The sequence below is a fragment of the Leptodactylus fuscus genome, chromosome 3 (genome assembly GCF_031893055.1).
Source record: "Leptodactylus fuscus isolate aLepFus1 chromosome 3, aLepFus1.hap2, whole genome shotgun sequence".
Taxonomy (NCBI): domain Eukaryota; kingdom Metazoa; phylum Chordata; class Amphibia; order Anura; family Leptodactylidae; genus Leptodactylus; species Leptodactylus fuscus.
The window spans coordinates 16,632,798-16,655,220 of NC_134267.1; the positions used below are offsets into that span (position 1 = coordinate 16,632,798).

General features: G+C 42.3%; 1 protein-coding gene across 1 annotated transcript in view; it reads right to left on the bottom strand.

Annotated features, from left to right (window-relative positions):
* The window catches only part of USH2A (usherin), a 514,207-nt gene that overhangs the window by 173,945 nt on the left and 317,839 nt on the right, over positions 1 to 22,423 (bottom strand). Inside the window, exons 39-40 of the mRNA XM_075267084.1 lie at positions 440 to 590; positions 196 to 338 (exon numbers count right to left, since the gene is read on the bottom strand). Coding sequence (XP_075123185.1) covers positions 196 to 338; positions 440 to 590 — 294 coding nt within the window. The remainder of the gene's footprint in view (positions 1 to 195; positions 339 to 439; positions 591 to 22,423) is intronic.

A 22,423-nucleotide genomic window follows, 5' to 3' on the forward strand; every position in this document is an offset into this window, starting at 1 on the left:
AAACAAACATTGAACTATTATATATTATTTAAATTGTCTACTAAAATTTTACCGCCAATTATATATTTTTTTTACATTTTTTTTTTACTAAAATTCAAAAATTTTACCGTCAATGCCCTTTCTCCATTTTTTCTTTAAGAAACTCAAACCAGACATGATCTGTCACCAAACACTTGGCCTTGAGCTTTGACTTACTGTCTTGTCGCGTAGTCATGTTACTCCATTTGCTGTAGGTATCTCCATAGGCGTTAGAGGCGACGATCCTGACCTCATATGGGGTGTACGCTTGGAGGTTCTTAATAATATAAGTGAAGGAGACGCTGGGGCCAGAAAACTCACTAGAAAGTCAAAGGAAAACATCTATCATTCTTTATCCTCCGAAGACAACCCCCCCCCAAAAAAAAACGTCTACTTAAGGCAAAGGCAGAATTTTGCTTACTCTGTGATTTTGTTGGTGGGATTTGTCGATCTCATCTGGAGTCGATAGTGGGGTAAGCCAGGAGCGTTATTTCGAACTGGTGAAGACCAGACAACCTGAAGACTGGTCGGGTTGGCAGATGAAAGCCTCGGAGGCAGGACACCATCTGGAGCTGTCGGAAAACATGGATGAATTAGAGCAGAGAAAACTGTGGGGAGCATATGTTGGATAAAATTGAAATGCTCCATATACTGGAAAAAACTTTTCCTCGGGATCAACAGCGATGTTAACATGGACCATTTAATTTAATGTTTCACTGCTGAACTACCTCCGCACCAAATCTTATTTCAGCATTACCACCGGGCTAACAGGGTTAACATAACACTAAAACCCCAGCTTCTTACCTATAGCAACAATTTTATTCTTCATGCAGATAAACCTTACTTTTATGGTACATTACATTTAAAAGGTAGCTTTTCAATGCAAACTAAGCAAACAGTAAATATATGATGTATACTACGCGGCCGCAGAAAATCTGTTCCCTTTTTTTCCTGTCCTTATGTTCTCAATTCACGACACGACCGCCAAATGTATAATTACAGATAACATCTGTGACGGCCGTATAGACAGGAGCACGGTGAGGGGCTACACCCGTGAGTCTGGGGTTATTACTGTTCTTAACAAGAGAGTACTGGAAGTATTGGTAGGAAATAGCATAAAAATTGACTAATTGTTAAAAAAAAAATTTTAATTTTTTTTTATATTTTTTAAAATTTTCCATGTCATGTATGAAAATTTTGGTAAATCGGTACTGCAATGGTACACTGGACGTTGAGCGTTCATAGTAGGCTGATACTTACTGTCACTTTTCATCTTGTGAAGGGTTATTACAAGAAGTTCTCAATTGAAGTTCTTTGGCCCCCAATGCAAAATATGTCATGGGACCCCAATTACCATTTGCTACTTATAATACTGGTGTCGTCTTGAGCCCCCTGAGACTGAATAAACTGACACTTCCAGTTCTGTAGAAATCACTTCTCATTTGTGATTAGGGTTGAGCCGATCTTGAGATTTCAGGATCGATTTTAAAATCCGATCATTTTCCAGCCAATCCCGATCGTGACATTTGCTCGATTGCCGATCGGGATCTGATCTTTCCCGATCCTGATCACTGAAACCCAATTGTATATTATATATAAGGTAGGGTTGAGCCGATCTTGAGATTTCAAAATCTGATTTTCGATCATTTTCCATCTGAACCCAATGGTGAAACTTGCTCGATCACCGATCGGGATCTGATCTTTCCTGATCCCGATCGCTCAACTCTATTTGTGATCTCATGATCAGTACATATAGGATTACAATGACAGGTAACATATACGTATAGATAACATGGAATCCACCATTCACTGTAGGTGATGTTGCAACTTGCTCCTCCCTCTTTTTTGCATAGTGAACAGTTACATAGGTTACAGAGCATGCCCACAACAATCTTCCACAAAAATAAACAGGGTAGATTTATGAAGACTGATATTTTTAATGTCAGTTTCCTTCTCTTCTCCTCTGGTGGAGGGCGCACCTCACTGATGAGGAGGTGGACACATCCTCATAAATCAGGTGCACCCTCTACTGGGCCATGTGTCTGCACACCAATTTCGGGGGTGATTTACACCAATAAACTCTCCCAATGAACAGAACTCAGTCGGGCTGATGGTCCCACCCATGCCCCTCACCATGACCACTTCCAAGAAAGACAAACTCTCAAGTTCAAAGATCTAGACCAATGGTTAAAATTCATGGATATAGCCCATGGCTATTAGTCACTAAAACATAAAAAATTGCTAAAAAAAACCCCACACAGATTAGTTAAACAAAAGAAATTGGGGTAATTTACTGTACTAAGCAATGTGCACCAAATTTGCTTTTCTGGAGCATGAAAAGATGCAACAAATTGATACAAATGTCTTTAAAGGATTTTCCTGCCCCAAATGGATTTTTCACACTGATAATCAATCCACAAGATAGATCATCAGTATGTGATCTGTGGGGGGATTCGGACCCAAAACCCCACACAGATCCGTTATTCCAGCAGTCTCCAGGTGCAGTCTGCGCCCATCCATAGGAACAGAGCTGCAACTCCATCCACTACATACTGGTGGTTTTCCGAGGAATCGAAACATTGCTCCCGTTTCTTGAATTTGTTCAGACTTTTTGGACTCCCAATCCTCTGCAGCAGCTTTCGGCACTTGAAGACTGTCCTAACAGCTGATCGTTGTGGAGTTTGGGTTCTGGACCCACTACAAAACACATTCAGATCACCTGTCTTGCGGATAGGTCTTCAGTAAGAAAAATCCCATTAGGGGTTGGAAAGCCTCTCTAAAAAATTTGGCAGATTGTACTCTAGCAGTTTAGTTTAACTCTACTGTATGAATATTTCAGTTTCTGGTTTCAAATTAGTGAATTAATTCTGTAAATTCCATTTAATTATATTTCTCAATTTGATATACATGTATTACAATAAAGATTTTAAAGGGATCCTATCATTAAAACTCAACTTTTTTCTACCCATCATGTAGGAATAGCCTTAAGAAAGGCTATTCTTCTCCTACCTTTAGATGTCTTCTCCACGCCACCATTCGGTATATAATCCGTTTTTTGTCGGTATGCAAATGAGTTATCTCGCAGCACTGTGGGCGGTCCTCAGCGCTCAAACAGCACTGGGGGCGTCCTCAATGCTGCGAGAGAACTCTCCAGCGACGCCTCAGTCTTCTTCAGGAACGGGTCTTCTTCACGTCTTCTTCCAGCGGTGGCTTCAAACTTCTAGGCCTTGGACCTAGGGATAAGCTGAGTGCGTGTGCCCACTGGCCACAAGAAAATGGCCACTTACACAGTATTGTATCAGTCGGCTGCCCAAGGCCTAGAAGTTTGAAGCCACCGCTGGAAGAAGAAAACTGGATTATATACCGAACGGCAGCGCGGAGAAGACCTCTAAAGGTAGGAGAAGAATAGCCTTTCTTAAGGCTATTCCTACGTGGCAGGCAGAAAAAATTAAGCCTTAATGATAGGATCCCTTTAAAAAAATTATCCAAAATATAATATAATTAGAGTTGAGCGAGTAGCATTCGATCGAATGTCTTGCCGGCATAGAAATGCGTGTAATCCGCTGAACACCAATGGCTTAAACGCTTCGAATATTTGATGCGTTTAACCCCCTGGTGTTCAGCCGATGACACACCTTCCTATGTCAGCGAGGCATTCGATCGAATACTACTCGCTCAACTCTAATTGTAATCAATTTTTAGAAACAATTGTAAAAATATTTGAGACCAAAAGTTTCAAAAAATTGCCTTCGACAAACGCTCAAGTACAAGATTCCAGACCAATGCTAAATTTCAAAGATCAGTCACATAGAATTTTGTCAAAAATTATTACAACAGAAAATTTGTCAAATTGAAACTTTTAAAAATCATTTTTGCTTTAAACCAATTTTTTTTCTTCAATTTTGGTCAAAGTCATTTAGAAATCCTCGCTCCGGCCAGTCCGCACCCCCCGAAAAGCTAAATCTTTGTAAATGATATACTCTATAAAAGAAAGTTACAATGACTTGTAGAATTTTTTTTTTTTTTTTTCCGTTAGTTCACATCTCCCAGGCTACAAATGGGCATTACTTTACCGGTGAAGATGGTTCTCGAGGTACTTTCCCCAGAGAAGGCAGAAAATGAGCTCCTGACATAGACTGTGTTTGAACTCTGTGTATTTCCCGATTATTTATTTTGTATCTCTAGTGCTCATGAAATATTATCCACACACAATTCCTCTGAGTAACCGTCAAGATGTTTTTGCATCTGCCAGAGTGGATACCGACATGATTCCCCTCTATCAATGTACAATGAAGAGCGTTGATGAGAAATGAAAGCCTACGAGGAGTAGCCCTAACGGGCGCACTTGAGAGATGCAGATACCCGGCAGACTATGAATACACATGAAATAAATGGCACCACAATGTGTGCTCTTGATAAACTGGGTCATTGCCGAATATCTTCTCGCGGAGTTTAATATAGGAATCAGTGTTGAAATTGAGTTGTGCCAACAAATAATTCAGGTCCTGGCTGGATATTGTTGCGACAGAGGCGCCGAGCATTTTTCACTAGATTTCCATCTGTAGTGATTCGGCTGTGTCATTACATGACTAGGGATTGAAAATGGCAAGAGATATGCCGGCGCGCAACTTATTTTTCCTGAAATTTATCAGTCGGCGTGGCGTGGGGATGGTTTTTTTTTTTGGAAACTTTTCATTGTACTAGGTGTCGTATTGATCGGCTTCGCGACAGATGGGTTGACTTCACAATTTGAATTTGGAAATAGCTGGGTCCGTATTAATAGTTCATGCGCTGCTTTTTTTTTTATTAGATACTAAAGTTAGATGTTCGGAGATATTCCGGCGTGTTATATGGATGAGTATTTGTGTAGAGAGGCTCATAGGGGCGGGCTGGAGAGTTGAAAACCAAAAAGTTCAATAGCGGAACAGTTGGAAGGCAAAAAGAAACCAACCTGGATATAGGGGACTAATAATCAAAATGGGGCCCTAAGGACTCGTTGACACGGGTACTAAAGGGGTGGATTATGGCGCGTAATCCACGTCATGATCCGCCCCCTCACAACCAGGCTACTTTTTTCCGTGAGCGGCATACCGAAGCCGGCTGTTCTTTCTTCAGGCGGCTTCCAGAGCTCATTGAGCCGCAGCGTCCGCCTGGGGGCAGCAACCTCCAGAGTCGGCCCATTGATTTGATCCTGCTCGGGAGGGGGAAGCCACGACTATCGGAAGCCACGACTGTCATGGAAGGCGGGTTTTGACCCGAGAATGACGTGGCGCCCCCCGCGTCACTCTCTGTGCCAAAATCCACCCTAACGCCCCCCATGTGAACTTAGCATAAAAGGGTTTGTTGTTTGTTTCCCTTTTCAATGACCCTTTGTTCAATTCTCTACCCGAGTGTTTGCTAACAATGTAGTTCTCCTGGAGAAAAGTTCTGCAAAGTTTCTCCTTCTACTGGTGGGGAACATTGAAGTGGTGACAAGGGAGCAACAGGGGGTTAGAAGCTGAATAAAAGACTGCTTACCCTAATTTTTTATAAAATGAAGATATCAAATTAAAGGAGACCTTCCACCACCAACCCCATCTCTTTGCATCCTTCAGAAACGGTCTCTCCACTGATTCCAACACAACTGAAAATTTTTCTGTAGCCCCGACCATTCCTGAGCCATTGGTGCTGTTCATTTCAATATCTAATAGGCTAATACTCTCTATTGTCAAGTGGGCAATCCTGGGGTATAACTTTTTTCTGACTCCAACTGGTCCCAACTCTGACTCCATGATTCCAAAGCCACAACCCAAGCATCAGGGACCAGTGAGGAGACAAGATAACTACTTTATTGAAAGTCAATCCCAGAAAACCGGTTAAGTTCAATACTCATTTAAAGGGAGTGTGTCACCAAAACCCAGTGTATCAGATAGATAGGTTAGTGTCACTGGACCCAGTATATCACCCCAGCCCTGCATATAGATAGGTTAGTGTCACCAGAACCAGCATATCACCCCAGCCCTGCAGATAGATGGGTTACTGTCACCAGTACCAGCATATCACCCCAGCCCTGCAGATAGATAGGTTACTGTCACCAGACCCAGCATATCACCCCAGTCCTGCAGATAGATAGGTTACTGTCACCAGTACCAGCATATCACCCCAGTCCTGCAGATAGATAGGTTAGTGTCACCAGAACCAGTATCTCACCCCAGCCCTGCAGATAGATAGGTTACTGTCACCAGAACCAGCATATCACCCCAGTCCTGCAGTTAGATAGGTTAGTGTCACCAGAACCAGCATATCACCCCAGCCCTGCAGATACATAGGTTAGTGTCACCAGCACTCAGTATATCACCCCAGCCCTGCAGATAGATAGGTTAGTGTCACCAGAACCAGTATCTCACCCCAGCCCTGCAGATAGATAGGTTACTGTCACCAGAACCAGCATATCACCCCAGTCCTGCAGATAGATAGGTTAGTGTCACCAGAACCAGCATATCACCCCAGTCCTGCAGATAGATAGGTTAGTGTCACCAGAACCAGCATATCACCCCAGCCCTGCAGATAGATAGGTTAGTGTCGCCAGACCCAGCATATCACCCCAGTCCTGCAGATAGATAGGTTACTGTCACCAGAACCAGCATATCACCCCAGTCCTGCAGATAGATAGGTTAGTGTCACCAGAACCAGCATATCCCCCCAGCTCTGCAGATAGATAGGTTAGTGTCACCAGCACTCAGTATATCACCCCAGCCCTGCAGATAGATAGGTTAGTGTCGCCAGACCCAGCATATCACCCCAGCCCTGCAGATAGATAGGTTACTGTCACCAGACCCAGCATATCACCCCAGCCCTGCAGATAGATAGGTTAGTGTCACCAGAACCAGCATATCCCCCCAGCTCTGCAGATAGATAGGTTAGTGTCACCAGAACTCAGTATATCACCCCAGCCCTGCAGATAGATAGGTTAGTGTCGCCAGACCCAGCATATCACCCCAGTCCTGCAGATAGATAAGTTAGTGTCACCAGAACCAGCATATCACCCCAGTCCTGCAGATAGATAGGTTAGGGTCACCAGACTCAAACTGTGTTTTCTTCTTTTGAATTGCTGACTCCCATGCTGAAATATTGCTGTTTTTTGTCAATATGCAAATTAGATTTTTGGAACAATGGGGGCCTAACTCTTTGAAGGGTGAATATTTTTGTATTTGCAGTGGCTAATAGTGCCTATATGGCACCACACAAAGGCCGTGTCTACTGTATCTGTTTAAAGGGGTATTTCTTCAAGGACAATTTACAATGTACACATTGGATAGGGGATAAATACTAGATTAGCAGCCTGATAGCTGGGACCCCCATTAGTCTCCTGCAAAGACCCCCATTTTTATACACAATAATTAGGATGGGTTTGAGTAAAATAGCAGTCGACATGCAGTTGAGCATCCATTTGGTTGGTGATAAATGTGCTTGTCTGGTGAACCCATCTGAGTGGTTGTAAAACCTCCATACACTGCCATACAGGCTCTGAGCCCTTAGGCTATGGCCCTACCAAGGCCTTACCCTATGGCGGAAATGTATTGTGTTTTTTCCATAACAATTCCGCTCGGGTCGTGGTTCCAATGACTTGTACCGGAACCATTCCGAAACCCATAGATTTAAGAAGCTATGTATGTCAAAATACTCCTTGGAGAAGCCCCGATAAACAGAACATTGGGAAACTGTGACTTCAGATCTTTACTTCTCCCAAATTGTAAAGCAAAAACATCTTTCCGAAATTAGTTAAAATCTGAACTTGTCTCCTTAGTGCACGACAAAATCCACCCTGCATTTTTCTCATTGACTTGCCCTCCGGTAACTCTAAAGACTTTACAGACAGTTCTTAGAGATTTTTTTTTTCCCTAAATAAGACCCCTGAGACTGTGTTCACGTACTGGGTACGCTGGATTTTGCTGGAGGCTTGAATGCTTCAGTTTAGCACGGAGAACTTTAGAGAGAAAAGACCACAAAAATAACTTCTACTTCTTTTTATCATTAAAACATCAGGAAATTAGAATTTCAATGGCTGGGAATTAAGTTAAAGAAGCTTTTCTGGGTTTTGTGTGTTTTTAGGTCGAACTGTTTGCAATTTATGAAAATAAAAATTAAAGAAAAAATATTTTAGAATTTGTTGAAATGTATTGACTGATTTTTTTTAGTATATTTAAGTTTTTTGGGGGGTTTTTATATTGTTACCCATAGGAAAACAGTCAATTTTTTTTAACCTTTTCTTATTCATTTTAATGTGATCATCGACGCCAATAACACGCTCATTATATGGCGTCCCAGTGAGCTGCTGAGATGCTGGAACAATCACAGGCACAGCGCGAGGAAAAAGTTTATCGGCAGGCCAGTTTGACAGCTGCTGAAACGCTGGAGCAGGCAGATCATCAACGCAAACAACACGCTCATTATATGGCGTCCCACTGAGCTGCTGTGATGCTGAAATAATCACAGGCACGGCACAAGGAACAAGTTCAGCGGCAGGCCACCATGACAGCTGCCAAAACGCCGGAGCAGGTGGATCATCAACGCCAACAACATGCTCATTATATAACATCCCAGCAAGCTGCTGAGATGCCAGAACAATCACGGGCACGGCGCAAGCAACGAGCTCAGCAGCAACATGCTCATTATATGGCGTCCCACTGAGCTGCTGTGATGCCGGAACGATCACAAGCACGGCGCAAGGAACAAGTTCAGCGGCAGACCACCATGACAGCTGCCGAAACACCGGAGCAGGCGGATCATCAACGCGAACATGCTCATTATATAACATCCCAGCAAGCTGCTGAGATGCCAGAACAATCACAGGCACGGTGCAAGCAACAAGCTCAGCAGCAGGCCAGTTTGACAGCTACTGAAACCCCGGAGCAGGCAGATTATCAATGCTAACAACACGCTCATTATATGGCGTTCCACTGAGCTGCTGCGATGCCGAAACAATCACAGGCACAGCACAAGGAACAAGTTCAGCGGCAGGCCACCATGTTAGCTGCCAAAATGTCGGAGCAGGCGGATCATCAACGCCAACAACACACTTATTATATAACGCCCCAGCAGGTTGCTGTGATGCCGGAACAATCACAGCCACGGCACAAGGAACGAGTACAGCAGCAGGACAGCTTGAGAGCTGCCGAAACGCCGGAGCAGGCAAACCATCGACGGTAGCAATTTGCTGAATATAGGTGGATCATAAAAGCCAACACCATGCAGACGAAGTCGCGAGTAGCAGAGGCTAGTGCTATAATATATTGTATCTAGTCGTAGGACATAACTTGTTGCAAAATTTTGTATATAAATGTGATATTAGTGTTTGACATGTTTTATTACTGTTTTTTGGGGTTTAGTGCACCTCACTAACATTATGTGCAGTGTTTTTTTACTTTGGCTCTATGGTTTCTACAAGGTGGGAGGAGTTAGCTGTAGCCTTGCAACTCTATCTTTAGCCAGTTTGGACCTGATATAGTTATTGGTCAGTGACATGTATGAGCACACACCTTCCGCTATCTAAGTTAGTGGTAGTTAGAGTAACACAGGTAATCCCGTAGCATCGGAGCCCATAGCTCAAATACCAAACATCTACACTTCCGTATCAGTGAGAAAACCGGATTTTTATGGCCAAAACATTCCCTACATCTCCCCATTAGTGGCTGAAACAGGGGACCAAGTGCCAGGGCTCACCCTATATTCATCTCAATGGAAAGGAACAGAGGACTGCGTATATAGAGTGCCCAAAAGCGTGGCTATTACTTGCCTAAAGAGAACTGTGCCACCATGTTACTTGTGACTGCGCCATGGGCATCAGTAGTAGAGATCCAGTCATTAAAGGGGTTAAAATGAAAAACCGATTTAAGTATTAAATACGCTGGGGGCAGTGAAAAAAATACTCCTCTTTCCCGGTTGCTCAAGTGTCACCCTGCATTGTCCGATCTTCTCGGGTTCGTTCTGACGTATGGTGGACTCTAGCTATGCTTGACTGTTGAGGCCAATTAGTGGCCTCAGCAAAGGGCATGTGATGTCACTACCTGTGACATCACACGTGTCTTCCTGAGGCCGCTCATTGGCTTCAATGGTCATGTGACCACTGAGGCCAATCAATGGCTTCACAGGAACTCATGAAAAAACCCATGACAAGCAACAGAGCAGAACGAATGGACCACGCTATGAGGACACTGGAGCATCGGGGACAGGTGAATATGTTTTGTTGTTTGGTTTTTTTTGGAGGGGGGGGGGTTCACCTCCCCTGGTTGTCTAGGCATTTTTCTTTAATGCCTGGACATCCTCTTCAAGCTGAATGGGTGTCTTAAGATTGGGCGCCATATTTAAAGACCTGACATTTGCTGTGCTATTGCGTTTGATGTTGGGTATTGGTTGATTCATTAAACGCAATCTTCAATGACAGACTGGCCCACTCAGTGGCGTAACTAGGAATGGGCCCTATGGTGAACTTTTGTGGCCCCCCGACCGACACCGGTGCCAAAGACCTCGACTGACCCCCTCCTACTCATTCCTGCGCGCTCTATTATGCCCCATAGTGGCCCCTGTACACAGTATTATCCCCCATAGTGGCCCCTGCACACAGTATTATGCCCCATAGTGGTCCCTGCACACAGTATTATGCCCCATAGTGGCCCCTGTACACAGTATTATCCCCCATAGTGGCCCCTGCATACAGTATTATGCCCCATAGTGGCCCCTGCACACAGTATTATGCCCCATAGTGGCCCCTGCATACAGTATTATGCCCCATAGTGGCCCCTGCACACAGTATTATGCCCCATAGTGGCCCCTGCATACAGTATTATGCCCCATAGTGACCCCTGCACACAGTATTATACCCCATAGTGGCCCCTGCACACAGTATTATGCCCCATAGTGGCCCCTGCACACAGTATTATCCCCCACAGTGGCCCCTGCACACAGTATTATGCCCCATAGTGGCCCCTGCACACAGTATTATCCCCATAGAGTCCCCCTGCACACAGTATTATGCCCCATAGTGGCCCCTGCACACAGTATTATGCCCCATAGTGGCCCCTGCATACAGTATTATGCCCCATAGTGACCCCTGCACACAGTATTATACCCCATAGTGGCCCCTGCACACAGTATTATGCCCCATAGTGGCCCCTGCACACAGTATTATCCCCCACAGTGGCCCCTGCACACAGTATTATGCCCCATAGTGGCCCCTGCACACAGTATTATCCCTCATAGTGGCCCCTGCACACAGTATTATGCCCCATAGAGTCCCCCTGCACACAGTATTATGCCCCATAGTGGCCCCTCCACACAGTATTATCCCCCATAGTGGCCCCTCCACACAGTATTATCCCCCATAGTGGCCCCTCCATACAGTATTATCCCTCATAGTGGCCCCTCCATACAGTATTATCCCTCATAGTGGCTCCTGTAAACAGTATTATCACCCATAGTGGCCCCTGCACACAGTATTTTCCCTCAGACCCCAGAGTATAATAATCGGAGACCCAGGGAGAGAAAAACATAAAAAACCTCTGCTGCTCACCTATCTCCCGGCTCCTACGCTGTCGGCCTCCGAAGTAGTCCATCTTCAATGACGTCAGACGTCACATGATCCAGGACGCAGGCTGGGGTCATGAGATGTCAGACGACTAGGCTGAAGCCTGCCCGGATCGTGGAGAGGTAAGTAACAGTGTTTTTATGTTTCTTACCTCTCCCGGTCCGCCGATCATTATACTCAGGGGTCAGAAAAGACCCCCCCGAGTATAATGATAGCAGCGGTAGCGGCTGTCACCAGGCCCCTAATGTCCCAGGCCCTGTGGCAGCTGCCTCTGCTGCTATGATGGTAGTTACGTTACGTAGATACTATGGTATCAGAGAATCCTCCAATGGGTCCAGATTATGACAAAAAAAATTGGTCCTTTCAGGTTCAAAAACAGCCCATTTGGAAGTGACAAATTTACCAAATTTAGACATTTTTCCCAGTTTTTGAATCACAACCTACAGTACTGTCCATCCATCATACTCCCTTAGGGCTAACAAACATTAAACTAATAATATTTTTGGAGTAACTTGATTTTTTTTTTAATAACCAAAAAATTGGCTTTCAAAAATAATTTAAAAAAATACAAAAACAGTAATTAAAAAATATAAACCCACATGTCATTTTTATTTTTTGTAATTTTTATTTGGCTGTAAAGTGTTGACTTTTTTTTTTCTATCTTTTCAGGTTTCTGTTTTTTCTCTTATGCCGTTCACCTTAAAAGATAAAAAAAAAAAAAAAAAAAAAAAAAATGAAGTCTCAAGGCAAAAAAAATAGCATATTTAAAATTTATATAGTGTGGAATGCCTTTGTTTTGAACTTGAGCGGACGGGAAAACTTGCCTATTTTCCATGCCATCTGACTCTCTCCTCATTTGTTCTTCTGTGTTCTGCTGATTACTATGCGACAATGCCTTCAACTTGTGGTTCCATTATTTAACTACATGCACAGTCATAGCTGACCCTTCCTGATCAATCGCCAATCCATACAGGTTTGACTGATAAAAGAGCCAATTAGATTTAAGCAAATTAAGGGACATCACCAATGTCAACCCGTTATTAAAGGGATGCTGAATTCTGTGCATACCAAATAAAAACACCACAAGACCTATTAGGATGGAAAATAGAACGGAACTCGGGTTTTTGATGAATATTTTCTGGGATAAATTACCGTATATATTCGAGTATAAGCCGAAATTTTCAGCACAGTTTCTGTGCTGAAAAAGCCCCCCTCGGCTTATACTCAAGTCAGCAAAAAAAAAAAAAAAAGTTTTTATTTTTTTATTTTAGGAGGGTGGGGGTCTATGACCAGCCGCAGTATCAATGTATAGAATCTCCCATAAAATAGTGGGGGGAAAAAAGAAATAAAAAAAAAAAAAAAATTAAAAAAATAGAAACACAAACACATTAGATATCCCTGTGTCTGAGAGTGCCCCATCTACTGAATATAGGGTATCTGCAGTGCTCCTGTTCCATCGGGAAGGGGTTAATAGGAGCACTGCAGATACCCTATATTCAGCCAGGCTGAATTCCAAGTGGGGGAAAAAAATCCCAGTCCTCAAGCTCAGGGAAGGGGCAGACAGACAACCAAAACACCCCCTCCCCTTCCCCAGCATCTACTGCACTCAAGAACTTGGCCATTTTAATTTTTGAAATTTTCCAGTAGCTGCTGCATTTCCCCCCCTCGGCTTATACTTGAGTCAATACGTTTTCCCAGTTTTTTTTGGTAAAATTAGGGGCCTCGGCTTATATTCGGGTCGACTTATACTCGAGTATATACAGGTATCTAAAATTTCTCTAAACTGGTCTAGAAAAATAAAAAAAACCAAACCATCCAAAAAAATTCGGGTCTAAGCTGCCCTATTGGACACGGTCATTATGAGTGGGGCGGTTAATTCATCATGATTAACCCCTTCCCTTTTTATTTTTAACTCCTCACCTTACAATAGCCATCATTTTTGTACTTTTTTATGTTCATAAAGCTATAGGAGGGCTTATTTTTTGCAGGACAAATTGTACATACAGGATGGTCAGCAATCTCTTTAGTCTGTGGTGCGTATTTGGAAAAAAAAAAAAAAAAAGGTGAAGTACTCAGTGTGCCATGTAAGGGCCCGTGCACACGATGTAACGCGGCGCTCATTCTGAAACGTAAACATGTGTCAGAGTCAGCGCTTCAAAACAGAATCCCATTCACTTCAGTGGATTCCATTTAACACATTGAAATCAATGGGTTAAAAAGCCTCCCATTGATTTCAATGTGTAGCGCGCGTAAGACGGAACCCATTGAAGTCAATGGGATTCTGTTTTGAAGCGCTGACTTTGACACGTGTTTACGTGTCAGAATGAGCGCCGCGTTACATCGTGTGCATGGGTCCTATTAATTGTAAGGGTGTTGCCCACCTATATCGATTATTAACAACAGGGGGCGTCAAGGCTACTAGGCTGACTAAGCTACTGGCCTGGACACTTATGCCTTTTCCACATCTGTGTTTGGTAATCCATTCGGGGAGTCCACATGGGGAAATGAAATACCGAACGTATTGGCAAGTGGTGTGCAGTGAAAGCACATAGACTATCATGGGGTCCGTGTACTTTCCATGCACTGCCCGCACGAGTCATACGGACATGAAAGTACAAATTACTTTTTTGTCTGCATGTTCCATGCGGACACCGCGCAGAAAGCACACGGACCCCATGATGGTCTATGAGGTCTGTGTGCTCTCATAAGCTCTCCGCTTATCAGTGCATTCGGTATTCTGTTTGGGGGCCCCATGCGGATTGCCAAACGCAGATGTGAACCAGGCATAAGACGCTGTGCCTTACATTCCCTCCCATCCAAATGCATTTACATGGTCGATTAGCGAGAGAGTACCACCTGCAGAGAGAGCCCTGTGCTAGGTAGATATGCTTTAGGTGCCGAGTCTAGCACCAGTTCCAGGATTGCTGACCCCTATTCTATACAATGCACTAACAAGCTGGAAAAAAAAAAAAAATCAGAACGGGGTGGAATTAGAAAAAAAAAAGCACTTGAACCAAGCTGTAGGCGTATTATTTTTTGTGGGACAAATTGTAAAAGCTGTATAAGGGAATATTTTTTCCAGGACAAACTGTAGTCCTAGGATGTACTGAGAAATTGGAGAAAATTCAGAACGGGGTGGAATTAGAAAAAAAAACTGCATTTGCACAATTGTTTTTAATAGGTTTCGTTTTTCCAGCTTTCACTGTGCAGCCACAATGACATATTAGTTTGGCGTGTAGGTCTGATCACAGCAACACCAAATTTATACAAGAATCTAAAACTTTTTTTTTATATCTGTGTATGGAGCTGCGTAAGGCGACTTTTTTTTTTGTGGGACAAGTTGTACTTTTTATTTACACCATTTTGGGGATTGTCTAACATTCTGAATACATTTTATTTCATTTTGAATGGTTGGAAAAATGGTGAAAAAATGGCGGTTAAGCCATTTTGTTTTTTTTTTTCCCTGCTATGGTATACAGTATATAGCTCCCACATAGTCCTATACAGACGGACAATCAACGCTGGTTCTTCTCCTACCTTTAGAAGTCTTCTCCGTGCAGCTTCCCCGCGGCGTCTTCCGGCTCTGAATTCACTCTGCCAGGTATCGGGCCTGGGCTGAGCCGACTGCGCATGTCCGCTTGTAGTGTGGGCATGCGCAGTCGGCTCTGCCCAGGCCCGATGCCTGGCAGAGAGAATTCAGAGCCGGAAGACGCCGCGGGGACGCTGCATGGAGAAGACTTCTTGGAGGATCCAGCCCGACCCTCACTCGTGGACTTGGTAAGTATAATTTGATCGAATGTTGCATACCCCCGAAACGAGCATTTTCCCCCCCATAGACTATAATAGGGTTCGATATTCGATTCGAGTAGTCGAATATTGAGGGGCTACTCGAAACGAATATCGAACCTCGAACATTTTACTGTTCGCTCATCTCTAGTAGTCTTCCTTTCATCCACGCAACGCCGTTCCCCAACTACACTTCTTACCTTCTGGTGAGATTGTGAGAGACATCTAGCTACCATGAGGGCCTTCAGAATACTCCCAGACCTGCCATAACAATATAACTATTGAGGCCTGTATGTGGAAGGCTTAAATAGTTATCCCTGGATTTTACCATAGACTGCAATGTAATGATAACCCTGAGAAGCTAAAAGTTAAAAAAAAATGTTTAAAAATATAGAATATCTTTTTAAAATTTTAAAATTCACCCCCCTTCTCCCCTACTCTAGAAATATAAAAATAAATAAAAATAAAAAAAAATTATTATAAAATTTTATAGGCTAGAAAAAATATAACAATATTTATCACAAATCTCACCGTGGTGGTAAAAATAAATCAAAATACTGTATCATTTTAGGTTTGTGGGGGAGGGAATTTTTTTTTTTTTTTTGCCGAATGTGGATGCCGGCAGATTATTTTCTCTCCTAGTTTTATGTTCATCATTTAATTTCCATTTGCTCGACATGAATCTATGACAATAGAGCGCGAAAAAAAAAAAAATTACGAATTTCCATCTGACTGATAATACAGGGAAAGCTGGGAGCATGAGCGCGAACGCTGTAGGTTTATTAGAAGGATTCGTCACTGGTTACAGATTCATTTATTATTCATTTTGATATGATCGCGCTGGAATTGAAGACATCATTGAGCACTTGTATTAATAACACTCAGCCATAATGTAAATCTAGTTATGAACACCTATTCACATTAATGCCACATGGTTTCTGCATGATTCCCCTAAATGATGATAATATACATCCAGGTCATTAAATAAAAGAAAGCCTGAGCAGGAGCCAATTTACCTAATGATCTATACGATTAACTTATCGCAAGGTCATCAAATAAAAAATGTCATTCAGAAGTTATTTCACTTTATTATCAGCAATAAACAGCAATGCAAACATGTCGGCCGTCCCTACAATGTGTGCGCTGCCACCAATTATATCCTGTTTGATTAAAGGGATTGCCTGGTATAGAAAATCCACTCGCAGAAACCCTATTAGTGGCGGAGCCGATCCAGGGAGGCTCTTATATGGAGAATGTATTAACTAGCAATTACAGAAGTGGCAAAAAACAGAAGCTCAACAAGTAACCAGAACCAGTCCTTATATCTGCCTTCCATATGCTCAGGGTTAATACACACAGTGATGTCACAGTACAGAGATAATACACACAGTGATGTCACAGTACAGGGATAATACACACAGTGATGTCACAGTACAGGATAATACACACAGTGATGTCACAGTACAGGGATAATACACACAGTGATGTCACAGTACAGAGATAATATACACAGTGATGTCACAGTACAGAGTTAATACACACAGTGATGTCACAGTACAGGATAATACACACAGTGATGTCACAGTACAGAGATAATACACACAGTGATGTCACAGTACAGGATAATACACACAGTGATGTCACAGTACAGAGATAATACACACAGTGATGTCACAGTACAGAGATAATACACACAGTGATGTCACAGTACAGGATAATACACACAGTGATGTCACAGTACAGAGATAATACACACAGTGATGTCACAGTACAGAGATAATACACACAGTGATGTCACAGTACAGGATAATACACACAGTGATGTCACAGTACAGGATAATACACACAGTGATGTCACAGTACAGAGATAATACACACAGTGATGTCACAGTACAGAGATAATACACACAGTGATGTCACAGTACAGAGATAATACACACAGTGATGTCACAGTACAGGGATAATACACACAGTGATGTCACAGTACAGGATAATACACACAGTGATGTCACAGTACAGAGATAATACACACAGTGATGTCACAGTACAGAGATAATACACACAGTGATGTCACAGTACAGGGATAATACACACAGTGATGTCACAGTACAGGGATAATACACACAGTGATGTCACAGTACAGGGATAATACACACAGTGATGTCACAGTACAGGGATAATACACACAGTGATGTCACAGTACAGAGATAATACACACAGTGATGTCACAGTACAGAGATAATACACACAGTGATGTCACAGTACAGGATAATACACACAGTGATGTCACAGTACAGGGATAATACACACAGTGATGCCACAGTACAGGATAATACACACAGTGATGTCACAGTACAGGATAATACACACAGTGATGTCACAGTACAGAGATAATACACACAGTGATGTCACAGTACAGGATAATACACACAGTGATGTCACAGTACAGGGATAATACACACAGTGATGTCACAGTACAGAGATAATACACACAGTGATGTCACAGTACAGGGATAATACACACAGTGATGTCACAGTACAGGGATAATACACACAGTGATGCCACAGTACAGGATAATACACACAGTGATGTCACAGTACAGGATAATACACACAGTGATGTCACACTACAGAGATAATACACACAGTGATGTCACAGTACAGGATAATACACACAGTGATGTCACAGTATAGGATAATACACACAGTGATGTCACAGTACAGAGATAATACACACAGTGATGTCACAGTACAGAGATAATACACACAGTGATGTCACAGTACAGGGATAATACACACAGTGATGTCACAGTACAGAGATAATACACACAGTGATGTCACAGTACAGGGATAATACACACAGTGATGTCACAGTACAGGGATAATAGACACAGTGATGCCACAGTACAGGATAATACACACAGTGATGTCACAGTACAGGATAATACACACAGTGATGTCACAGTACAGAGATAATACACACAGTGATGTCACAGTACAGGATAATACACACAGTGATGTCACAGTACATTGATAATACACACAGTGATGTCACAGTACAGAGATAATACACACAGTGATGTCACAGTACAGAGATAATACACACAGTGATGTCACAGTACAGAGATAATACACACAGTGATGTCACAGTACAGGGATAATACACACAGTGATGTCACAGTACAGGGATAATACACACAGTGATGTCACAGTACAGAGATAATACACACAGTGATGTCACAGTACAGGATAATACACACAGTGATGTCACAGTACAGGGATAATACACAGTGATGTCAAAGTACAGAGATAATACACACAGTGATGTCACAGTACAGGGATAATACACACAGTGATGTCACAGTACAGGATAATACACACAGTGATGTCACAGTACAGGGATAATACACACAGTGATGTCACAGTACAGAGATAATATACACAGTGATGTCACAGTACAGAGTTAATACACACAGTGATGTCACAGTACAGGATAATACACACAGTGATGTCACAGTACAGAGATAATACACACAGTGATGTCACAGTACAGGATAATACACACAGTGATGTCACAGTACAGAGATAATACACACAGTGATGTCACAGTACAGAGATAATACACACAGTGATGTCACAGTACAGGATAATACACACAGTGATGTCACAGTACAGAGATAATACACACAGTGATGTCACAGTACAGAGATAATACACACAGTGATGTCACAGTACAGGATAATACACACAGTGATGTCACAGTACAGGATAATACACACAGTGATGTCACAGTACAGAGATAATACACACAGTGATGTCACAGTACAGAGATAATACACACAGTGATGTCACAGTACAGAGATAATACACACAGTGATGTCACAGTACAGGGATAATACACACAGTGATGTCACAGTACAGGATAATACACACAGTGATGTCACAGTACAGAGATAATACACACAGTGATGTCACAGTACAGAGATAATACACACAGTGATGTCACAGTACAGGGATAATACACACAGTGATGTCACAGTACAGGGATAATACACACAGTGATGTCACAGTACAGGGATAATACACACAGTGATGTCACAGTACAGGGATAATACACACAGTGATGTCACAGTACAGAGATAATACACACAGTGATGTCACAGTACAGAGATAATACACACAGTGATGTCACAGTACAGGATAATACACACAGTGATGTCACAGTACAGGGATAATACACACAGTGATGCCACAGTACAGGATAATACACACAGTGATGTCACAGTACAGGATAATACACACAGTGATGTCACAGTACAGAGATAATACACACAGTGATGTCACAGTACAGGATAATACACACAGTGATGTCACAGTACAGGGATAATACACACAGTGATGTCACAGTACAGAGATAATACACACAGTGATGTCACAGTACAGGGATAATACACACAGTGATGTCACAGTATAGGATAATACACACAGTGATGTCACAGTACAGAGATAATACACACAGTGATGTCACAGTACAGGATAATACACACAGTGATGTCACAGTACAGGGATAATACACACAGTGATGTCACAGTACAGAGATAATACACACAGTGATGTCACAGTACAGAGATAATACACACAGTGATGTCACAGTACAGGGATAATACACACAGTGATGTCACAGTACAGAGATAATACACACAGTGATGTCACAGTACAGAGATAATACACACAGTGATGTCACAGTACAGGATAATACACACAGTGATGTCACAGTACAGGGATAATACACACAGGATGTCACAGTACAGGGATAATACACACAGTGATGTCACAGTACAGAGATAATACACACAGTGATGTCACAGTACAGGGATAATACACACAGGATGTCACAGTACAGGGTAATACACACAGTGATGTCACAGTACAGGGATAATACACACAGTGATGTCACAGTACAGGGATAATACACACAGTGATGTCACAGTACAGGGATAATACACACAGTGATGTCACAGTACAGAGATAATACACACAGTGATGTCACAGTACAGGATAATACACACAGTGATGTCACAGTACAGGATAATACACACAGTGATGTCACACTACAGAGATAATACACACAGTGATATCACAGTACAGAGATAATACACACAGTGATGTCACAGTACAGGATAATACACACAGTGATGTCACAGTACAGGATAATACACACAGTGATGTCACAGTACAGGGATAATACACACAGTGATGTCACAGTACAGGGATAATACACACAGTGATGTCACAGTACAGGGATAATACACACAGTGATGTCACAGTACAGGGATAATACACACAGTGATGTCACAGTACAGAGATAATACACACAGTGATGTCACAGTACAGGGATAATACACACAGTGATGTCACAGTACAGAGATAATACACACAGTGATGTCACAGTACAGAGATAATACACACAGTGATGTCACAGTACAGGGATAATACACACAGTGATGTCACAGTATAGGATAATACACACAGTGATGTCACAGTACAGAGATAATACACACAGTGATGTCACAGTACAGGATAATACACACAGTGATGTCACAGTACAGGATAATACACACAGTGATGTCACAGTACAGGGATAATACACACAGTGATGTCACAGTACAGAGATAATACACACAGTGATGTCACAGTACAGAGATAATACACACAGTGATGTCACAGTACAGAGATAATACACACAGTGATGTCACAGTACAGAGATAATACACACAGTGATGTCACAGTACAGAGATAATACACAGTGATGTCACAGTACAGGGATAATACACACAGTGATGTCACAGTACAGAGATAATACACACAGTGATGTCACAGTACAGGGATAATACACACAGTGATGTCACAGTACAGGGATAATACACACAGTGATGTCACAGTACAGAGATAATACACACAGTGATGTCACAGTACAGGATAATACACACAGTGATGTCACAGTACAGGGATAATACACACAGGATGTCACAGTACAGGGATAATACACACAGTGATGTCACAGTACAGAGATAATACACACAGTGATGTCACAGTACAGGGATAATACACACAGGATGTCACAGTACAGGATAATACACACAGTGATGTCACAGTACAGGGATAATACACACAGTGATGTCACAGTACAGAGATAATACACACAGTGATGTCACAGTACAGGATAATACACACAGTGATGTCACAGTACAGGATAATACACACAGTGATGTCACACTACAGAGATAATACACACAGTGATGTCACAGTACAGAGATAATACACACAGTGATGTCACAGTACAGGATAATACACACAGTGATGTCACAGTACAGGATAATACACACAGTGATGTCACAGTACAGGATAATACACACAGTGATGTCACAGTACAGGGATAATACACACAGTGATATCACAGTACAGGATAATACACACAGTGATGTCACAGTACAGGATAATACACACAGTGATGTCATAGTACAGGGATAATACACACAGTGATGTCACAGTACAGGGATAATACACACAGTGATGTCACAGTACAGGGATAATACACACAGTGATGTCACAGTACAGGGATAATACACACAGTGATGTCACAGTACAGGGATAATACACACAGTGATGTCACAGTACAGGGATAATACACACAGTGATGTCACAGTACAGAGATAATACACACAGTGATGTCACAGTACAGGGATAATACACACAGTGATGTCACAGTACAGAGATAATACACACAGTGATGTCACAGTACAGAGATAATACACACAGTGATGTCACAGTACAGGGATAATACACACAGTGATGTCACAGTATAGGATAATACACACAGTGATGTCACAGTACAGAGATAATACACACAGTGATGTCACAGTACAGGATAATACACACAGTGATGTCACAGTACAGGGATAATACACACAGTGATGTCACAGTACAGAGATAATACATACAGTGATGTCACAGTACAGAGATAATACACACAGTGATGTCACAGTACAGAGATAA